This window comes from Lycorma delicatula, chromosome 8 (assembly GCF_047948215.1).
Source record: "Lycorma delicatula isolate Av1 chromosome 8, ASM4794821v1, whole genome shotgun sequence".
In the NCBI taxonomy this organism is placed as follows: Eukaryota; Metazoa; Arthropoda; class Insecta; order Hemiptera; family Fulgoridae; genus Lycorma; species Lycorma delicatula.
Window position 1 is genome coordinate 92601790 of NC_134462.1, and position 17400 is coordinate 92619189.

The following is a 17400-nucleotide window of genomic DNA, read 5'->3' on the forward strand; positions in this document are numbered from 1 at the left end:
ATATATCACGGTTTAACCTTAATCAAATTGACTCAGAAATCAATACTTTCAGTTTCTTACATTCTAAAATTAAGAAGATAATTTCTATAAAGAGCAGAAAGTTACGTGAATGAAAATTAAAGTATCGGAGAAATCATTAGTTACACCATGTAACGCTTTACTTAAACGTTATATGTTTCATCCTCTTCCGACGCGAGAAATGTGAGGAGCGGTGATTTTGAAATATAACTTTTGCCTCCAAATGTCAGCAGTATTAAGTTACGCGTACACTGACAGGAAGACACACACCACATATTACAAAAGTAAAAACCGTGAGCTTATTTGTTTTCAAAAAAAATTAAAATAATACAAGAAAAAATTAAGATTTAATACATATATATAATCCAAAGCTTACTCTGTGTTATATTCAAATTCCTAGAGTCTTGAATGAATCATGAATATTAATCCATTGCTACTTTAAAAATAATATAAACAAAAATCTATAACAAAATTGATTGGCGAAGCCCATAAGATTCTAAAATCAATCATATATAGATGCAATAGATCAACTAACACATTAAGGCTTTGTAAAAAAAAAAGCTTATAACCCGATCAGTTCTGCTACCTCTGAAAGTTGAAAAAAATAATCTGAGCGTAAAAAAATGAAAACTTTACTAACATAATATACTTTACATAAATATTATGACAAAAACAAAAGGCATGATGTATATTAAAATATTCTGTTGGCTAACCTGATACCGATTTCTAGTGTGTATATTTTTAAGTTACAGAAGTGGCAGGCAAGTCAAATGGTTAAAGTAAAGAAGTTTTATTTTTGCCAGGCCTGGTGTTCTAAATCGGGAATAGTCACTACCAGTAGTGCCGGTGGTGGCGTGCTATACTAGTGATGGGGGCGTCTGCCTCCAAGCACAAAACCCACGGTTCAAAACGTGATGTCAATAGGATACCTGGTCAGTATTATTTATATATAGATTTTAATCATCGATAAGTATTATAATAATAGTGATAGCAGAAATAAAATAATTAAACTAGTGATTTACGAGTATATGTAGTTGGTTAAAAGAATCGCATATATTAATTTTTTTAAACCTTAAAAAAACAAAACGAAACGAAAGTGCTACCAGCGAGTGATCGCCAGATTTAGCATTTCTAACTAAAGACTATTCTATTGTTAACTATTATTAAATTTAATACGCAATTTAAAAATAACAATTAAAAAGTACGACAAAATATCCAAACGTATGTTTAACAGTATAAAAAATTTACGCCATGACAAGTGTAAAATCTTTAACAAACTACAATTTTTTTTATATCGAGTTTTAATACCTAAAACCTGATCTCATAAAAACCGGACCTTTGCCAGAAAATAAACTGGGACTGGGATCTTACGTTTAGTAGTATTAAATCTTATAGGCGAACAATTATTTATAAGTAAACATTCTAAAAATTTTACTATAAAATTATTAACATTTTCATGTACTACCTACAATTATTTAATGATAAAAAAATTACAAAGGCAGTTGGAATACTTCATCTTTTATAGTCATGAAAAAACCAAATGTAAATCGAATGCGACTAATTACAGAAAAAGTTTTAACCAAAATATCTGATAAAATTACAATATTCTTATTTATAAATGATTTACGTTCATCAATTTTCAATGGAAATTAAGTAATTTTTAATCGTTATACCTTAAACAACCGAAACATTGTCATTTTATCACGCGCTGATAAGATAAATGTTATGATTTTCATCTATAATACTGAATTTAAATTATCACATATTTTATACACTTGGCAACAATAAATACGAAAACTAATCGTTAACATTTAATAAAACATTAGCTATCAAATATCGAGATTAAACAGTTTCTTTTAAATTTCATAACTCCCGGTGATTCTTTTATTAGTGATGCTCTTAATCCAGCACCGATCCAAATAAAATAATTCAAGTTAAACAAAAATGAGAGTATGTGTGAATTTATTTTATTCAACTTAATTAAAGATTACTATATTTTTAAGTAAGCAAAATTATTACCCGTTCAAATTAAAAAAGTGAACTTTTGGAAAAATTATTATTTTTTTTTAAATTAGGCTACTACTAGCGAAACCTTCAATAAATAATATTAATTATATTTAATCAATACGATATAATAAAAGGCTATAAAAAAAATAAAAAGAGAATAATGTAACAATAGAGAAGTTGTACCGTTCGAATAGATAACGGTTTATAAACTTTGAAAATATATTTAAAAATTTGGCTAATCTGATACGATTTCAAATCGTTTAATTTTTAAAAATATTGAAACACATAATGTTTGAAAATTATAAAACAGTTTTATCTTTATTCTTTAATCCACCACTTGGGTCGTTAATCGGTGAATATTTTAGTTTTCGCTTGAGGTAGCAGGGTACCAAATAATTCATAACTCGGATAATTACAGCGCCATATAGCACGAATTTGTTTTTACCAGATTTTTTATAAAAAGTATGAAATTACCGCATCTTACTAAACGTTGTTAAATATATATATAATCGATGTTAATTAAAAAAAAGATTGTTTTAAAAATAAGATTGATTACAAACGCATATAAAAGAAAATAATTTGTACACTTTTTTAGAAACTTAAATACTAAGAAGATTCGTTAAAAAAAAAGAAGTAATTTATCAATAAGAAAACATCATGCATGATGGCATCAGAATATAGTGTTAAATTACAAAAAAAATTCCGTAGCTTATTTTTGTAGATGTTACTGCTTAGTGTTACTGTACGTCAATAACCAGTACCATGTTGTCACAACTCTTTCATTAAATTTTTAAATAGAGGTTCAAATAAGTACACGATGAGATAATATTTAGAAATTCAAAAAAATACTTTTTACATTCAATTTTTAATGAGCGCGCGGATGCAAATAAATGATGTAAAAATATATAAGGAAAGTTAAGACTGAAAACCCAACGGCCTACTTATATGAAATCGAAATCACGTTACGGTTAACCTCGTTTTAACTTAATCTTAAACAAATTAAAAATAATAGACTACAGAAACATATACGAAAAATAAACAGCGGTGATGAAAACATTACATTATTTAACCGATTACAAATTTGAAACATTAATTTCCTGTAAGCTAACCTAACCACACACACACTATAATATAAAGATAAAACGTAAAATATTGCTAATACTAATTAAGTAAATGATAATTCAGAATAATGATTATATTAGATGAAAATTAGCAGAAATAAACTATTAAAATTAAATAAGCATAAATCTTACATTGACTGTTTAAACTATAAATTTTATTTTAAAATATAAACAGAAAGCTCAACTGAAATAAAAAAAAAACATAAATATATAAAATGTTATGTTTAGTAAACCCATCTGTCTGATGAAAACTTTATTTAAAATTCTAAAACAAATGTACGCTCCTACCACAAGAAATACCTAACCTTTCCAGTAATTTGTTCAATAATTTTTGTTATTTGTATCATGATTAGTATTTCTTTAATTATAATGGTTAAAAGATAAAGAAAAGAAGTTACACTTCATCAATAAAATACATATGCATGCTAGAAATTGAATCTATAATATTTCAGAATTATAGTCAGCAACTCTTGTCAGCCTCTTGTCAGCCAAAGGCAGAGAGTGATAGCATCTCTGCCTTTTATCTGGGTTCTTCGTTTAAATTCTAGTTAGGCTTTACATTTTCTATATGCTACAAAGTTTATTTAACATAAGAAACTGAAATTGAGCATCAGTTTGTTATTTCTGGAGTAAATAAATAAACTCTACTGATAGCTATTATAGTAATCAACTTTATCTCTGATATTCTAATTTAAGTTAGAATAAAAAAAGGATCCAAGAAAAAAATAAAATATGATAAATTTATGTTAAATGCTAGTTAATTTTCTTAAAATGACAAAACCTGAATTCTGTCCTACCCTAACCTTACTTTAACCTAAAATATTAAAATTATGTATTTTTTCTGATTGATAACAATCCATTTGAAGTTAAAGCTACACGCAGACAATTAAAAACTTCTAAAATTATATACAATTACATTTAAAAAAAATTAAACATTAAAAATATAACATTCTCTATTTAATAATCCATTAACAAGTAATTATGAGAACAAAACTTGTTCATTGTTTACTTAATTTAATAAATTAAGCATTGAAACTAAATTAAGAAAGTGAAAATTAAAATAAAATACAAAATGGAACTGCAGATTGTAATTAACTGTGGTTGTTATGAGTGCAATAATAATCTTACTGTATCAGCAACACTGTAAACTCTCTTTCCAGGGCCATAGGATATTACTAATTGACAAATATCAAAAGCATCTGATATATTTCCACTATATAGTTGTTTTTCTATTTTTCATACCTGGAAAAATATTAGAATATATACAGTAATATTCAAAATAATTTGTACCGACAAAAAAATGGACAAACCACCATTGGGCTGTGATTCAATGAATGACTGTTAACAGTTGTTGTTCTTTTTATAGTCTACTGATACAATATTTTTAAAAAAAATTAACTATAATTATTGTTGTTAAACATATGCTGTTTCACCTAATAAAAAGGAATCCTATTGAAAAGTAACATGAAAATCAAAGAACATATTTGACCATAACTGTATTACAAACCGCAGATAAAGTGCCTAAAATTGAGTTAAAACATGACTTTGCTTCACTTAGCCAACAAATATAATGCGAACTTATTACGATAATTAATATATCATATAAATAAATAAAATAAAGAAACAATAATGTAATATTATTAGCATGTAGCACTTGCTGATAGCAACATTGAAAACTGCTATTTTTTTGTCATGAAAATTTCCATGGTAGAAATTGAACCAAGGACCTACAATAAAGTCAATGCAAGTACACCTACTTACTCGCCAAAGAATACAAAAACACATGTAAAACTAATTCATAATTAAAAACTAAATTAAAATTTATCAGAGATGTAGATTAAAAAACACTCATTCCAAGAATATTGGTTTGTTACTAATATATTTTTTTTTTACTTTCTCTTGAGATGCTTTTACAATCTTCTATTTCCTCTCTTATAGATACGGCAAATAAAAACTAAGAACCAAGCAACAAAATTAAAATTGCCTTAACATTTTCATTAAAAATTTATAAAGAATTCAATATGCAACTTAAAAAACTTTCTTTTTTCATACACATAAGTAAACGTACAAATAAAGAGTTAAAAAATACTAGAAACCATATGTTATAGATTATTTGATGTTAAAGTCATTCCCAAAAATAGCATGTCACTCTCAAGATTAATAGACAACCCATGCTAACTACAGAAAGTAAATAATAAAGTGGTTTTCCATTCCTTTCTTAATATACTGCAGCATATTAATATACTAAGCTTACAAAACTTCAAGTGATACTCACCCCTATAATAAAGGACCTACACTCTGTTCACCCATAGGGACTTACTCTAAGATTAACTAAATTAGCCATAGAGATATTAACTTTGAGTAATACTGTTGCATCTCAAATGCTTTTATATAACACGAACATATAAAAGATTGGGGCAGATTATGTAAAATAACAAATTATGAATAACAAATAATAAATCAGCCATAATAATAATCCCATTTTAATAAACTGGATCGTTTAAATTGATTTTATCTCTAACATGATGAAAAATAAAGGCAGTAAAAAAGATCTAAATGATATTGTCTACAATAAACTCAACTTGACTAAAAAGCGGAAATATACAATTTCATGTAAATTTTAATATCAAATAGCTGATAAGTTGGAGTAGTACTGTACAATATATATATATATATATATAAATTGTGGAATATTAAATTAAGTTTAAAGACCCCTAATATATTGAGGGTTTTTAGTGTTCTAAAAAACATACTAATAGAGTTGTTTAACAAACTAAATTTTTACTTAAATTAATTAATTTTTTTTTTAAATTGAAGTAAAAACTAGTCTAAGATTATGTTTTACTGTACTACGTATTATTTAACCACAAAATCAACAAGTAACAAATTGTTTATTACAGGACAACATTTAAAAATGTATTACAACATTTGTTGATCATGATCAACATTGCAAAATGAGATAAAATATATATTTTTGTAATTTAATATTAGACTATAGACATATTGAAATTTGCCTCTAGAAAATTTCAAAAGCTAATGTTCTGTTATAACTGATGAAGGAACTACGTAATAGCTCAGAAAATATAGCACTTTTCCATTAGATAACCACAACTGAAGCTTTCATAAAACCATATGATTATAATAATTTTTCTGTAATGGTAATGTTGAATTTATAATTTTATTGTAGACTGTTACTCACTTTGACTGATCCAGTAAATAAAGCTAATGAATCGCTTACTTTGTCTCCAGTTGAAAAGTATACTTACCCAAACTAGCACAAAGCTCGGTTTGGAATTTTTGAACATAGGATTTTTGAACTGGATACAAAATAAGAAATTCATATATTTTATTTGCCAAAAGAGAGAAATGGAAGCAAAGGTATTCTGAAAACAATTTGAAGACTTAAATTTTTTTAAAAATCCATCATCCGAGGACGGATGACAAGGCTTTTAAAGAAATTACCTTGTCCATACCCAGAATAGTGTGATATTGGCAGTAACCAACTATAAACTGTTCACCTATTATTTATTATCATTATCACATATTACTATAAGTATATAAAAAAAAAAATTTGAAAAAGCATCTATTAAGTCTTGTCTTCATACATAACAAATCTTATGACTAGAACATGTTAATGATATAAAAAAATAAAATAATAAGTAAAATATTGAATGTTTAAAAATGAATTGAATTTGTCCTTCAACCAGGAAGGATTTTCAGTAGGAAAAGTAGGTAATTTTAAAAACGTTTTGTTGAGAAAAAAATTAAGGAAATATAATAAGTTCATTCATAGTTTTCTGTTTAAAAATTTTCAAATTATTCTTTTCATTAAAAAAAAATTAAAAATCAAAAGCTGGATAAAAGAAACAAATTAACTATTTATAAGAGATCAAACGAATTCTTTGGCAATGATGTATAGCTAACCAAAAAATGTTCAGTCAGAAAGTAAGACAAACATCTGTAAAAAAAATGATGAAAAAGCTTTAAATAATGTAAAATTTTAAAGCTAAAAATACTTATAGATTAATGACTCAAATACTTAAAACAATCGATTTAAAATTGTGTGATGACAAAATTACTTGTAAGGCAACTCCAAAAGTACAATTAAAAAGTTAAACTACGACAGCTCACTAAGAGATTATTCATTTTATTAAAAATATACCTCCTATATAGGGAGTAACTACTGCAAAAATTGTATTACTTGTTTTATTTATCAGTCCCAATATTTTAGAAATAGATGTAATAAAAAACTGTCATGGCTATAAAATTAAATTTAACATAGCATTACAACGCTGTTGGTATGTCAGTTAACTTCATCCGTAAACTTAATACTACACATGAACTTCTAAGATTATATATGAAGTTGTTAAATAAAACTGAAGTTATTTTATGCTAGAAATACAAATACTGAATAATTTAGTTTCACTGAAGTTTCTATTATTTATGTTTTATGAGATCTATTCAAAAACAGAATAAAACAAAAATATCTCACATTCTTTCTTCTGGCCATTATTTCCTGAAAAATAAATGATCTCTAACTCATCACACTTAGTCCAGTAATTTTACTGTAACTAAAAAACAGTTCTGGAAGTTTTATTTCTGAATTATAATGTTATTTACCAAAATTTTCATAATGTCCTCTCAGATCATGACTGTTTAAGTGGCACTTACAGATTAGGAAATAACTAGAAATTAAAGGTATCCGAACATGGGGAATGAGAAACTTAGTAACTTAATCACATATTATTAATAAGCAGTTTTGGACTATGTGCAAGAAATGAGCAGGTGACAGCATGATGAAGTTTCTTGCTGCGTGATTTCTATATCTTTTGCAGCAAACCTAATCATGAAGGTAATAGAAAAATAATTCTTGATTAAAATATTTAATAACCCTCTGTTTGACCTTCCTCAAAGATTTATGCAACAAAAAACTGAGAGTATCATTTTGACTACTGTATTCTTATATTGCTTTATTTGATACATTTTGCTAATCTTCAGCTATTTTTAAAACTGTCAAACAATTATTTTATTTCCATGATCTTCACAGCAAAAGTGCTGAATGCTAGCTTGTTGAGTCTTACAAATCATTTCTTATATCATCAAATAATTTAGAGATATAAGAGTCATTTTTGTATAATTTTCACCATATACTGCCAACAAAAACAAAACAAAAGTGTAGTGTAAAATAAAAATTATAACAGCAAAAGTGTAAGGTATAAACTACCTGGAATTTTTATGACTATCTATCAGGTTAAATAAAAAAAAAACTACACTCATGTAGTAAGGTTAATGTGTAGTACGTCACTGTGCATCTCTTGACTCCACTAGGGTCACTAAAAACCAGCCAGGTAATATTTTAGCAAATTTTATTAAGAAAATAAAAATACTTTAAGCATTTTAATATGGCAAGTTTAAAACTGAAATAATTTTGAAAAATAAATATTTAACAAAACCATAAAGATAAAATTTTATTCATTAATTAAAAATAACTAACTGGCTGATCATTAAAAATAATAGTACATGGTAAAGTACATCAATCTTAGGATTTATTTTTTTGTCTGGATTCTGAATTATTCATTTTGTTTATAAACTAAGTACTGTGATATATCATAAAAATTTTACAAACATCAGCAAGATGAAATTAGTTTCATTATCTTCAATATTTAAAATAAAAAGTAAAATTTTCACCTTCATGTGCACTGACTTCTGAAATGCAACATTTTGAAAATATTTTTTCAGACCTAAATTCTCATTAAGGATAAAAATTCTGTAAACCGTGGTTTAATTTTTCCTTATTTTAAAAATACTGACAAGATATTATTACTTATTTATTCAATTTATCCAAATACCTTCACAATATTAACAATTAATGTTAAAAATTATTGTCTATTAAAATGTTAGTATAGATTAATATCAATACTTCCATTTACAGAGTTCATATGTTGCAGAAGATATGAGAGCACATCTTCCATGGAAGTTTTGTATTTGGGGTTAATCCTTACGTCATAATTAAATGCTCAATTGATTTCTCAATAATAGCTCTTTTCTATCTAGTTTCTCAATGTTATTATATTCAGTTCAGTTTTATTATAATAATACAATAGAGGTACTGGGCCTAGCATTCAGGTACATTAACGGCTAAAACAATATAATACACTACACAGATATAGCTGCCTACACGCTACAGAATAGAATACTAAAATATCATACAAACAAATCAATTACTGCCATTTATTTAAATATATAAAATATCAGTTTTATAAATTTTAAAAGATTAATAATAAAATTCAGTGATAATTCCAGGGAATTAAGGATAGAGTCTTTCTGGAAAGGATTTTTAACTTTACGATAAAGGAACACTGATGAATAACGCATGAGTTCTGCTGTTGAACAGAACATGTTGGTCCTGATGACCTCCTTTATGGCACATACGATAACTTGCTTGCCAGGTGCACTGAAGATCCTGGGTTACATTCCTGGATAGAGTCGGGGAAATTTATAATCATCCTGAGTTCTGAAAATCTATTAATCATAGTTAAAAAATCACCACTACAAATAAATCTTCATAAAATAATTTTTACAAGTTCTTGTAAAAACAATATAACTTGAATTTTACAAATGTATTATTATAGTAATAGAATAATTGATACAATTATACTTTACTCTGAGTGAAACCAACAATTACTTCATATGATAATAAACTCCACAATTAAATTGCATAACTTAATGTACTTTAATAATTTAATTACATCTGAATTTTATCAACTAGCCTAAAAAATAAATCCTTCATTTATTTGATTTAGTATGTTCAAAATAACATGAGTAATTTAAACATATTTTAATGACACAAGCATTTTGAAGTCAATAGTTCTACGTTTTAAATCCTAGTAAAGACAGTTACTTTTATATGGATTTGAATACTAAATTGTGGATACTGGTGTTCTTTGGTAATCGGGTTTCAATTAACCACACATCTCAGGAATGGTCAACCTAAGACTGTATAAGACTACAATTCATTTACATTCATATATACCATCTCTGAAGTAATACCTTACAGTGGTTCCAGAGGCTAAACAGAAAAGAAGAAGAAGCATATATTTATGCAGATCCTTATTTTGTATAAGTCACTGCCTAGTTATTTTACAACAGATAAAATGCTAAGAAATTCTCACATGCTTCTATTTTAAAACAATGCACTTATAAAGATGAATATATTATACAGATGATAGTAGATTAATACATTATTATACAAAAATAAGGAAATGAATAAATTATTTTAATCTTTAATGGACAGAGTCAGTATGAGTATTTTGTCACATAAAAAATCAGTATGTGAAATAAGAATAAAAATGTTGTTTTATAAAATAACAGAATTATATATTTTTAACAATAAAAATACAATCATTAACAAAATATTGGAAATTTTTATTAGTAAAAGATAAAAAAATGATTTATTAGGTTATTCCATGAGATATTTTTTTAAACATATTTTTGATTAATAAGACATTAAAAAGAAATCCAATTAACAATAAATAAATTGGTATTTATTTCAATTTTGCCATCCTTCTTCTCATTTATTATAGGAACATTAAACTGATTATCAATTATATTGATATCAAGTTTATTTTCAGTTGTTTATAAGTTCATTTTCAGTTTTATCCTGAATTTGTTAATTGCCTAAACCAAAAATTAAATTCTACTCCACTGTAAAAATAATAATTAAAATAATGGAACTAACCTGATTATTTAACATCCATTTTGTTTTGTGGTCTTCAGATAAATAAATATATTATTGATATATATACTTTGGTATACATTGATTGATATGTTAGCATTCTCACAGTAAATCTTTTCACATTTTATTAAGCAATTATTTTGTGATATAATGTAATTTATGCATTACAGAATTGTATACCTCTTAGTTCCATTCATATTTAAAATTACTTTATTCATCGTATTTTCATGATTTTATTCAAATTGACAAGTTTGCTGTCCATGTTGACCGGCAATGAAGATTATACCTACAAAAGTAATTAAAAACACTTTGATGTGAGATAACTGTTCACAAATATAACTTACAATTGTATATTTTATAACGCTTAAACAGACTGAACAATCTGTTGCTGTATAATACAATAACATTCATTTCCATCTTCACGTTATGACACTTTCATCTATATCTTACAATAACTTACAGATAATTACAGTGATTCAAAAATAAAATTTATTGATTTGAATATAATAAGAGTAAGATTAAAAAAAAAACTGATAACACAGTTTTAGGACTTTCCTGTCACACAGCTTTATATTGATGCATGGCTGACACACACATACACACAACTTAATTTTAAATATTTATCATTTTATTTAAATGTAATATTTTCTGTTTATTTAATTCAATGTTTTAACTAAAGCATGTGTGTGCACATACAGTATTTCATTCGTGTGGGTGTGGCAGTACTAGCAGCCACTTTAAATACATTTTTACACTTTAAATATTATTCATTTATTTAATTTTACTGCTCACCTGTGATGATACAACATAGCCGGTGCTGAAGGCTAAACAGAAAAAGAAAGAAAGACGACAGCAGCTGTACAAGCACTGACATACTGTACCCATTTAGTCACTAGCTTTATTTAGAGTATTTTTTGGGGGTGGGGATTTTTGCATGTAAAAATCTTTTTTGGAAATATTTTTGTTTTTTAATTTTTAACAAATATGCCTATGAAAAAGAAGACCTTACAGGTGAAATCTTGAGATACTGAGAGTGACCTTGCTCTACAGCCTCACCTCCTTAATCTTTTATGTTGAAAATTTAATGACATCAATGCCCCATATGTAGAAGTAATCTGACCAAGTTTGGTCAAAATCAATCAAGTAGTTTGCAGATATAAGGTGATTTAGAGGCCAATACCAAACACACGTACATACGAACATTAACATCCGGAAAATTTCCATCCAGTTTTGTGGTGTTTTGGGTTCCTTAGGTGTCAAAATGCCAAGATCTGGTGAAAACCATGTAAGCCCAAATTCAACCAATTACAATGCTTTCCCTCTAGATCTATAGCTCTGCTATAGCACTAGACAGAAATGTAATAATGATTTATTTAAGTGAATGTTGTCTGCAGTATGAATGAATTAATATTTAATAACTTAACTTCCCTCCTACAATAATGTTATTTTATGACAAGATAATTTTTTTTTAAATGTAGACCTTTTTACCATTACCACATAGCTGGAAGCATTTCTATCACAGAACGTGCAAGCATTCCTCTAGTTAGAGCCCTCATTTATTTCATTTAAATTTGTTAATTTCGTTTTAATTTTACTAACATTAACATTTTAAACTTATTCTAACTGTTGCTGCCACGTAAGTTTAACCAGTTAGGAATCAATCATTTGTTGGCACACACCCCATTGGAGCGCACTAGAAATGACTTTATTAAAAAGATGTAACTAAAGAGTGGGAGTAAACATGAGTTTACACTAGATCAGGAAAATAAGGTGAGAGGCACTTCATACTGATCATTATTTGGTTGAACAAGAATGTTCATATTTTTGATTTGGTTTTTAGAAATGAGATGATTTAATCTTTAAAATAGTATTTTCAATTGTTCTAATGTCATTATTACAAACTGTGAGATAGTATTTTTATTATATTTTTAATAAAATCATCATCTTCAAATGTGATCTGGTGGTTTATCATTTCATATTTTCGTTTATATTTATTTTGTATAAAGTCCTGAAATTTTTTATTTTTTTTTTAAATGATCTGTTGGTTTACCAATATAAATATTATTACATAGGTTGCATTTAATTTTGTATATTCCTTTTTTATACATATATATCAAATGAAATTTAAACAACCAAATCACAGTAAATAGGTTAAACTTGATACATTAATTCCAAGAATCAATTTTCGCAGGATGCCACTTCTTCAGTTGGTATTTAGTTCTATAATTACATTAAAACAAACTGTTTCTACAACTTGTGAATTTTAAATTTGTTGAAGTTGTTACTGTTAATATAAATTTTTTTATTATTATGGACAGATATGCAAATTCTCCTGTTAAGTAACGGAATGATTTTTGGTAGTTTATTAAATTTAATATTAAATTTTATTAGCACAGTAATCAATAACTTAATGAATTATTTGAATTTTCCAAAAAAAAAAATACACACATTATGTATATATTGTATATTATTATATACATATATATATTATTCTGCAAGTTAAATAAGCAACTTTCATTTAAAAATGATACAAAATACATCTTGCTTCAATATGCAAAAAGTGTTATAACGCATTATTCCTACAACAAAGAGAACATTGATTTGATACTTTACAAATCCCATCCATCATTTTATGGCTGAAAATCATTTAGAACATGCACTCTACTCAGAACATGCTTTCAGACTATACTGCTCAGAAGTTGCATTGCTCAAAGTTATTTTCTCTGAAAGTAATATTGTTCATCATACAATCCCTGCGGTAAACAAATTAAGATATGAGGGCTGAATATCACTTGCATTTTGGTGGGCTTAGTTTACTGGTAAACAATAATATATTTGATTTGATGAAAAAAGCAATTTCAAGAAAGAAAGTTACCCTCAGAAGTTTTTCCTGAGATATTTACTATTTTTAAGAATATTTAGAGCGATTTTGGGTACGACTAGTTTCACAGTAGTTCACCTAACAACCATTTAGTTCTGGCACTGAATTAATCATTTCTTAGTATGCACTTCCTCATTGGACTGCATTATACATGACTATTAAAAAAGATGTGACTGAAGGAATAGAGAAAGTTAAAATGAGCAAAATGTAAAAACTTAAAAACAAATAACTAAATTGTAAAACCTTAATGTAAGAAATACAAATACTGATAAAATTCATTAAAAAAAATCATAAAATCATACTTATGTTATAACATTATTAAAAAGTTTAGCAAACTGCATCCAAGCAGGGGAATGTAATTATTTTGTTAAAATTATTTTCAGTTTTATCACTTATTTCTCATCGTTTAATTTTATAATCTCTCTTGAGTACTAACAGAAACCTTCTGCTTTTTCTGAAGAGATTTTTATGAAAAAATAATAAAAAACACAACCAAAACTTTAAAAATATGTTTAGATATAGAAGCTTGCAGATGAAATAAATTGATTTATTATAGTATTATTACTATCTACTGACAAATAATGAAACAATTGTTTTAGTAACATTTTTAAATATAAATTTAAATAATCTGAATTAAATTTATTGCTTACTGAAGTCAGTCATCATATTCAAATATAACTTCAGTGATGTGTTTTTATTATGTTTTTGTTACTACAGATTTCTAAAATTGAAATGTTTTGTAAACTTGAAAGTGTGTATTTATTTTCAAAATAAGATAACATTAATTAGTTTTTTGATTAATGCATTTATACACATGTAATCATTCCTCAAAGTGCTTTATAAAGTTCATGTTTGTTATTCCTATGTAGAATTTTGTTCTCTACATTCTAATTTATAAATATTACAATTAAAATATTGTAATTAATTTGTTTTTTGTTTATTTCATACTTAAATGGTTTTTAAAGTATTTATTTATTAACAATATAATTTAAAGAAATTTAAAAAAATTATATATAATAACATAGCAATGGCAATGTAATTAGTAAAATGTCATATTTAAATACTATGGCTGGTTTGAGGAAATGATACATTTTAATTTAAATTACTTTCAAATTTAAAAACGATACCTCTGGTGTCATTATCTACTAAAAATAATAATAACAGCGGAATAATTTCAATGGTTAAGATACAAAACTTATCACTATAATAACTTTAAAGTTTTAACTGGGTTTCTGATTAATACTTTAGATAAAAACCAAATTAGATCTTTGTGACAGACACAATAGAAATTACAAGAACGACAAGTGTAAATGAAAAATAGTTTTAATCAAAATGTATTAATGTTTTATATATTAAATGTTAAGACTGTGCTTTCAATTTTTTACAAGGTCCATTCAATAATTTACAAATCATTAATATCATAAACTATTATTTATTGACCAAAGATTAAACTTAAATTATTTTTTAAATAATTATCTTTACGATCAAATACTCATCTCGCATTTTAATCAAAGTTCTTTTCCAGCACCAGTTCTTTGTTTTGACAATAAAACCATTCTGCACCTACTTTTCATTTGTTCATAGAAAATGTTTTACCAACAGTTTTTAAATGATAAAACAATTCATCAACATATTGATCACTATGCTAATTAAATTCCAAAAAGCAACACTTAATCAACAAACACAGTAATAGAAAAACCTACAAAAAAACTAATACCAATAGTCAACTTTTTCGGGAAAAAACTCTAATGTTACATGTTTAACAACATTAATTTAAACATGAAGACATTGTATTTTAAGAAATCATATATTAACTAATTTTAATCAACCAAAAATAGAATGGTCATTTTTTTCCTAATTTCAGTGGGGTTTGTGACTAAACAATGCTGCTGACTTAAAAAATCTTAAAAACACAGTTTTGTTTTATCACCATTTTATGGACTTTACATTACAGCATTAAATTCAGTTGAAATGACCCTTTAAAATTATTGAATAATAAATATTAATTATTGAATTGCCTTGAATTAGGTGGATTTAAGTTACACGTTATTATAAATATGGGGAACATTATGCTAATACACGTGACGAAGAGTGGTACTGTTCTTTTAAAAAGAAAAAATATATAGTTGTCCTACTACTGTCAACAAAAAGCAATAAATATAGCTGCACATGATTTAGTGCTTAGAAATTGATGAATTTACACTTATATTTTTGCGAATAACAATGATTGTTGTTGGTTGCATTAAACAATACTATTCACAAATACTTTTAGAGTAATCATGCGCTTAGGAAGTATTGTAAAATAACCACATTACACAAAACAGAATTATATGATGTTTACAAAAATGTAATTAATAATAACTGTACACTTTAACAATGCTTTTAAAAAATATAATCTGCTGTACATTAATCACTATTTCATATATATAAAAATTAACAAATATACGAATATGTATTTAACTAATAACTGCCTAAAAAACTAACTATACCCACAATTTATATTAAAGGTTATTAAAAAATAGCAGGAACAAATTGAATAGTCTTGTTCAAACTTCAACTAACAACAACTCTTAAGAAGTGCTATACCTTGACAAAGCTGCAATATTGGGATTTAAGTGTTAAAATGAATAACTATACTATAACTTCAACTTTAACATTTATCCTGAAGAATTACAGAATATTGATGCTCTATAATAATGTTAACCATTAGACCCCAAGTAAGTTTATTAATTAACACTATTAGATCTATAATCATTGGTTTTGAAATGAATGTTCACACTTTAAATAATTAAACATAATTTTTCTTTTTAAGAAACTAAAATAAAAAACTTGTGTTTTTATAAACCTATATTTTTCATTCAGATAACATTATTGTTTGTAGAAAGGATCAAGAAGTTTCACAAAAGAAAATTAATTTTTATTGTATGAAAATTGAATTTTCTTATTTAAACATGGATGATTGGCTGGAGTTGTACATCTTACACTGTAGTTCTTCCATGGGTAGATCACCTTTCTTACCACTCAAGCCACTCACCCGTTTCTGTCAGATCTCCCCCTTTTCCTATTTTTAATAGTATGGGTGTAGGTCTGAACCTGTCAGATCCATACTGAGGATGCCCAAACCTACAGAGCTGTTACACGTTCCTGGAATGATGTGGTGAGATGTCTATCTGCACCCTATCCTGAGAAAACTATTTCCTAACTGGTAGCTTCATAATAAGCCTATTGTTTAAAGACAGATCTCCTAAGAAATCTTAAATAAAAATACAAATAAATTCCAATATTCCACAGCAATAATACGTATACCTGGTTATTTTATACTTTCATTAAAAAAAAATTTGCATTTAATGAAAAACTATTATAGCAAATTTAAATGCTTTTTAGCTATTAACCGTTTTGATACAATTCTTCCAATGTGAATAAATTGAAGAAAACATTTATGCAGAGGAATAGGCACCCAGTAAATTTTCCAAGCTAATTGGTGGTTTATTTCAGAGAGAATATATATGATTAATTCATTCAATTGCTTTAGCAAAATCCATTTCATCAATTCTAGAATGATTTACAAACAAATAGTGAAATAAAAGAAACAGAAATAAGTGGGATAAAGAAATTAATTAATTCTATTTTATGAAAAT

The 17400-nt window shown here is 26.2% G+C and overlaps 1 protein-coding gene and 1 long non-coding RNA gene across 3 annotated transcripts in view; one reads left to right on the forward strand and one right to left on the reverse strand.

Moving 5' to 3' along the window:
• The first annotated feature begins 788 nt into the window (after positions 1-788).
• Positions 789-17400, forward strand: part of MnM (myomesin and myosin binding protein) — a 58802-nt gene continuing 42190 nt past the window's right edge. The window contains exon 1 of the mRNA XM_075374221.1: positions 789-950. Coding sequence (XP_075230336.1) covers positions 887-950 — 64 coding nt within the window. The 5' untranslated portion in view covers positions 789-886. The remainder of the gene's footprint in view (positions 951-17400) is intronic.
• LOC142329551 (uncharacterized) overlaps positions 9364-17400 on the reverse strand; it is a 49063-nt gene continuing 41026 nt past the window's right edge. Inside the window, exons 1-3 of one of the 2 annotated variants that reach the window (XR_012757517.1) lie at positions 11674-11737; positions 10885-11167; positions 9364-9668 (exon numbers count right to left, since the gene is read on the reverse strand). This is a non-coding gene — a long non-coding RNA (uncharacterized LOC142329551). Of the gene's footprint in view, positions 9669-10884; positions 11168-11673; positions 11738-17400 lie in introns of those variants that run through there. The other variant, XR_012757516.1, reaches the window with a different exon arrangement.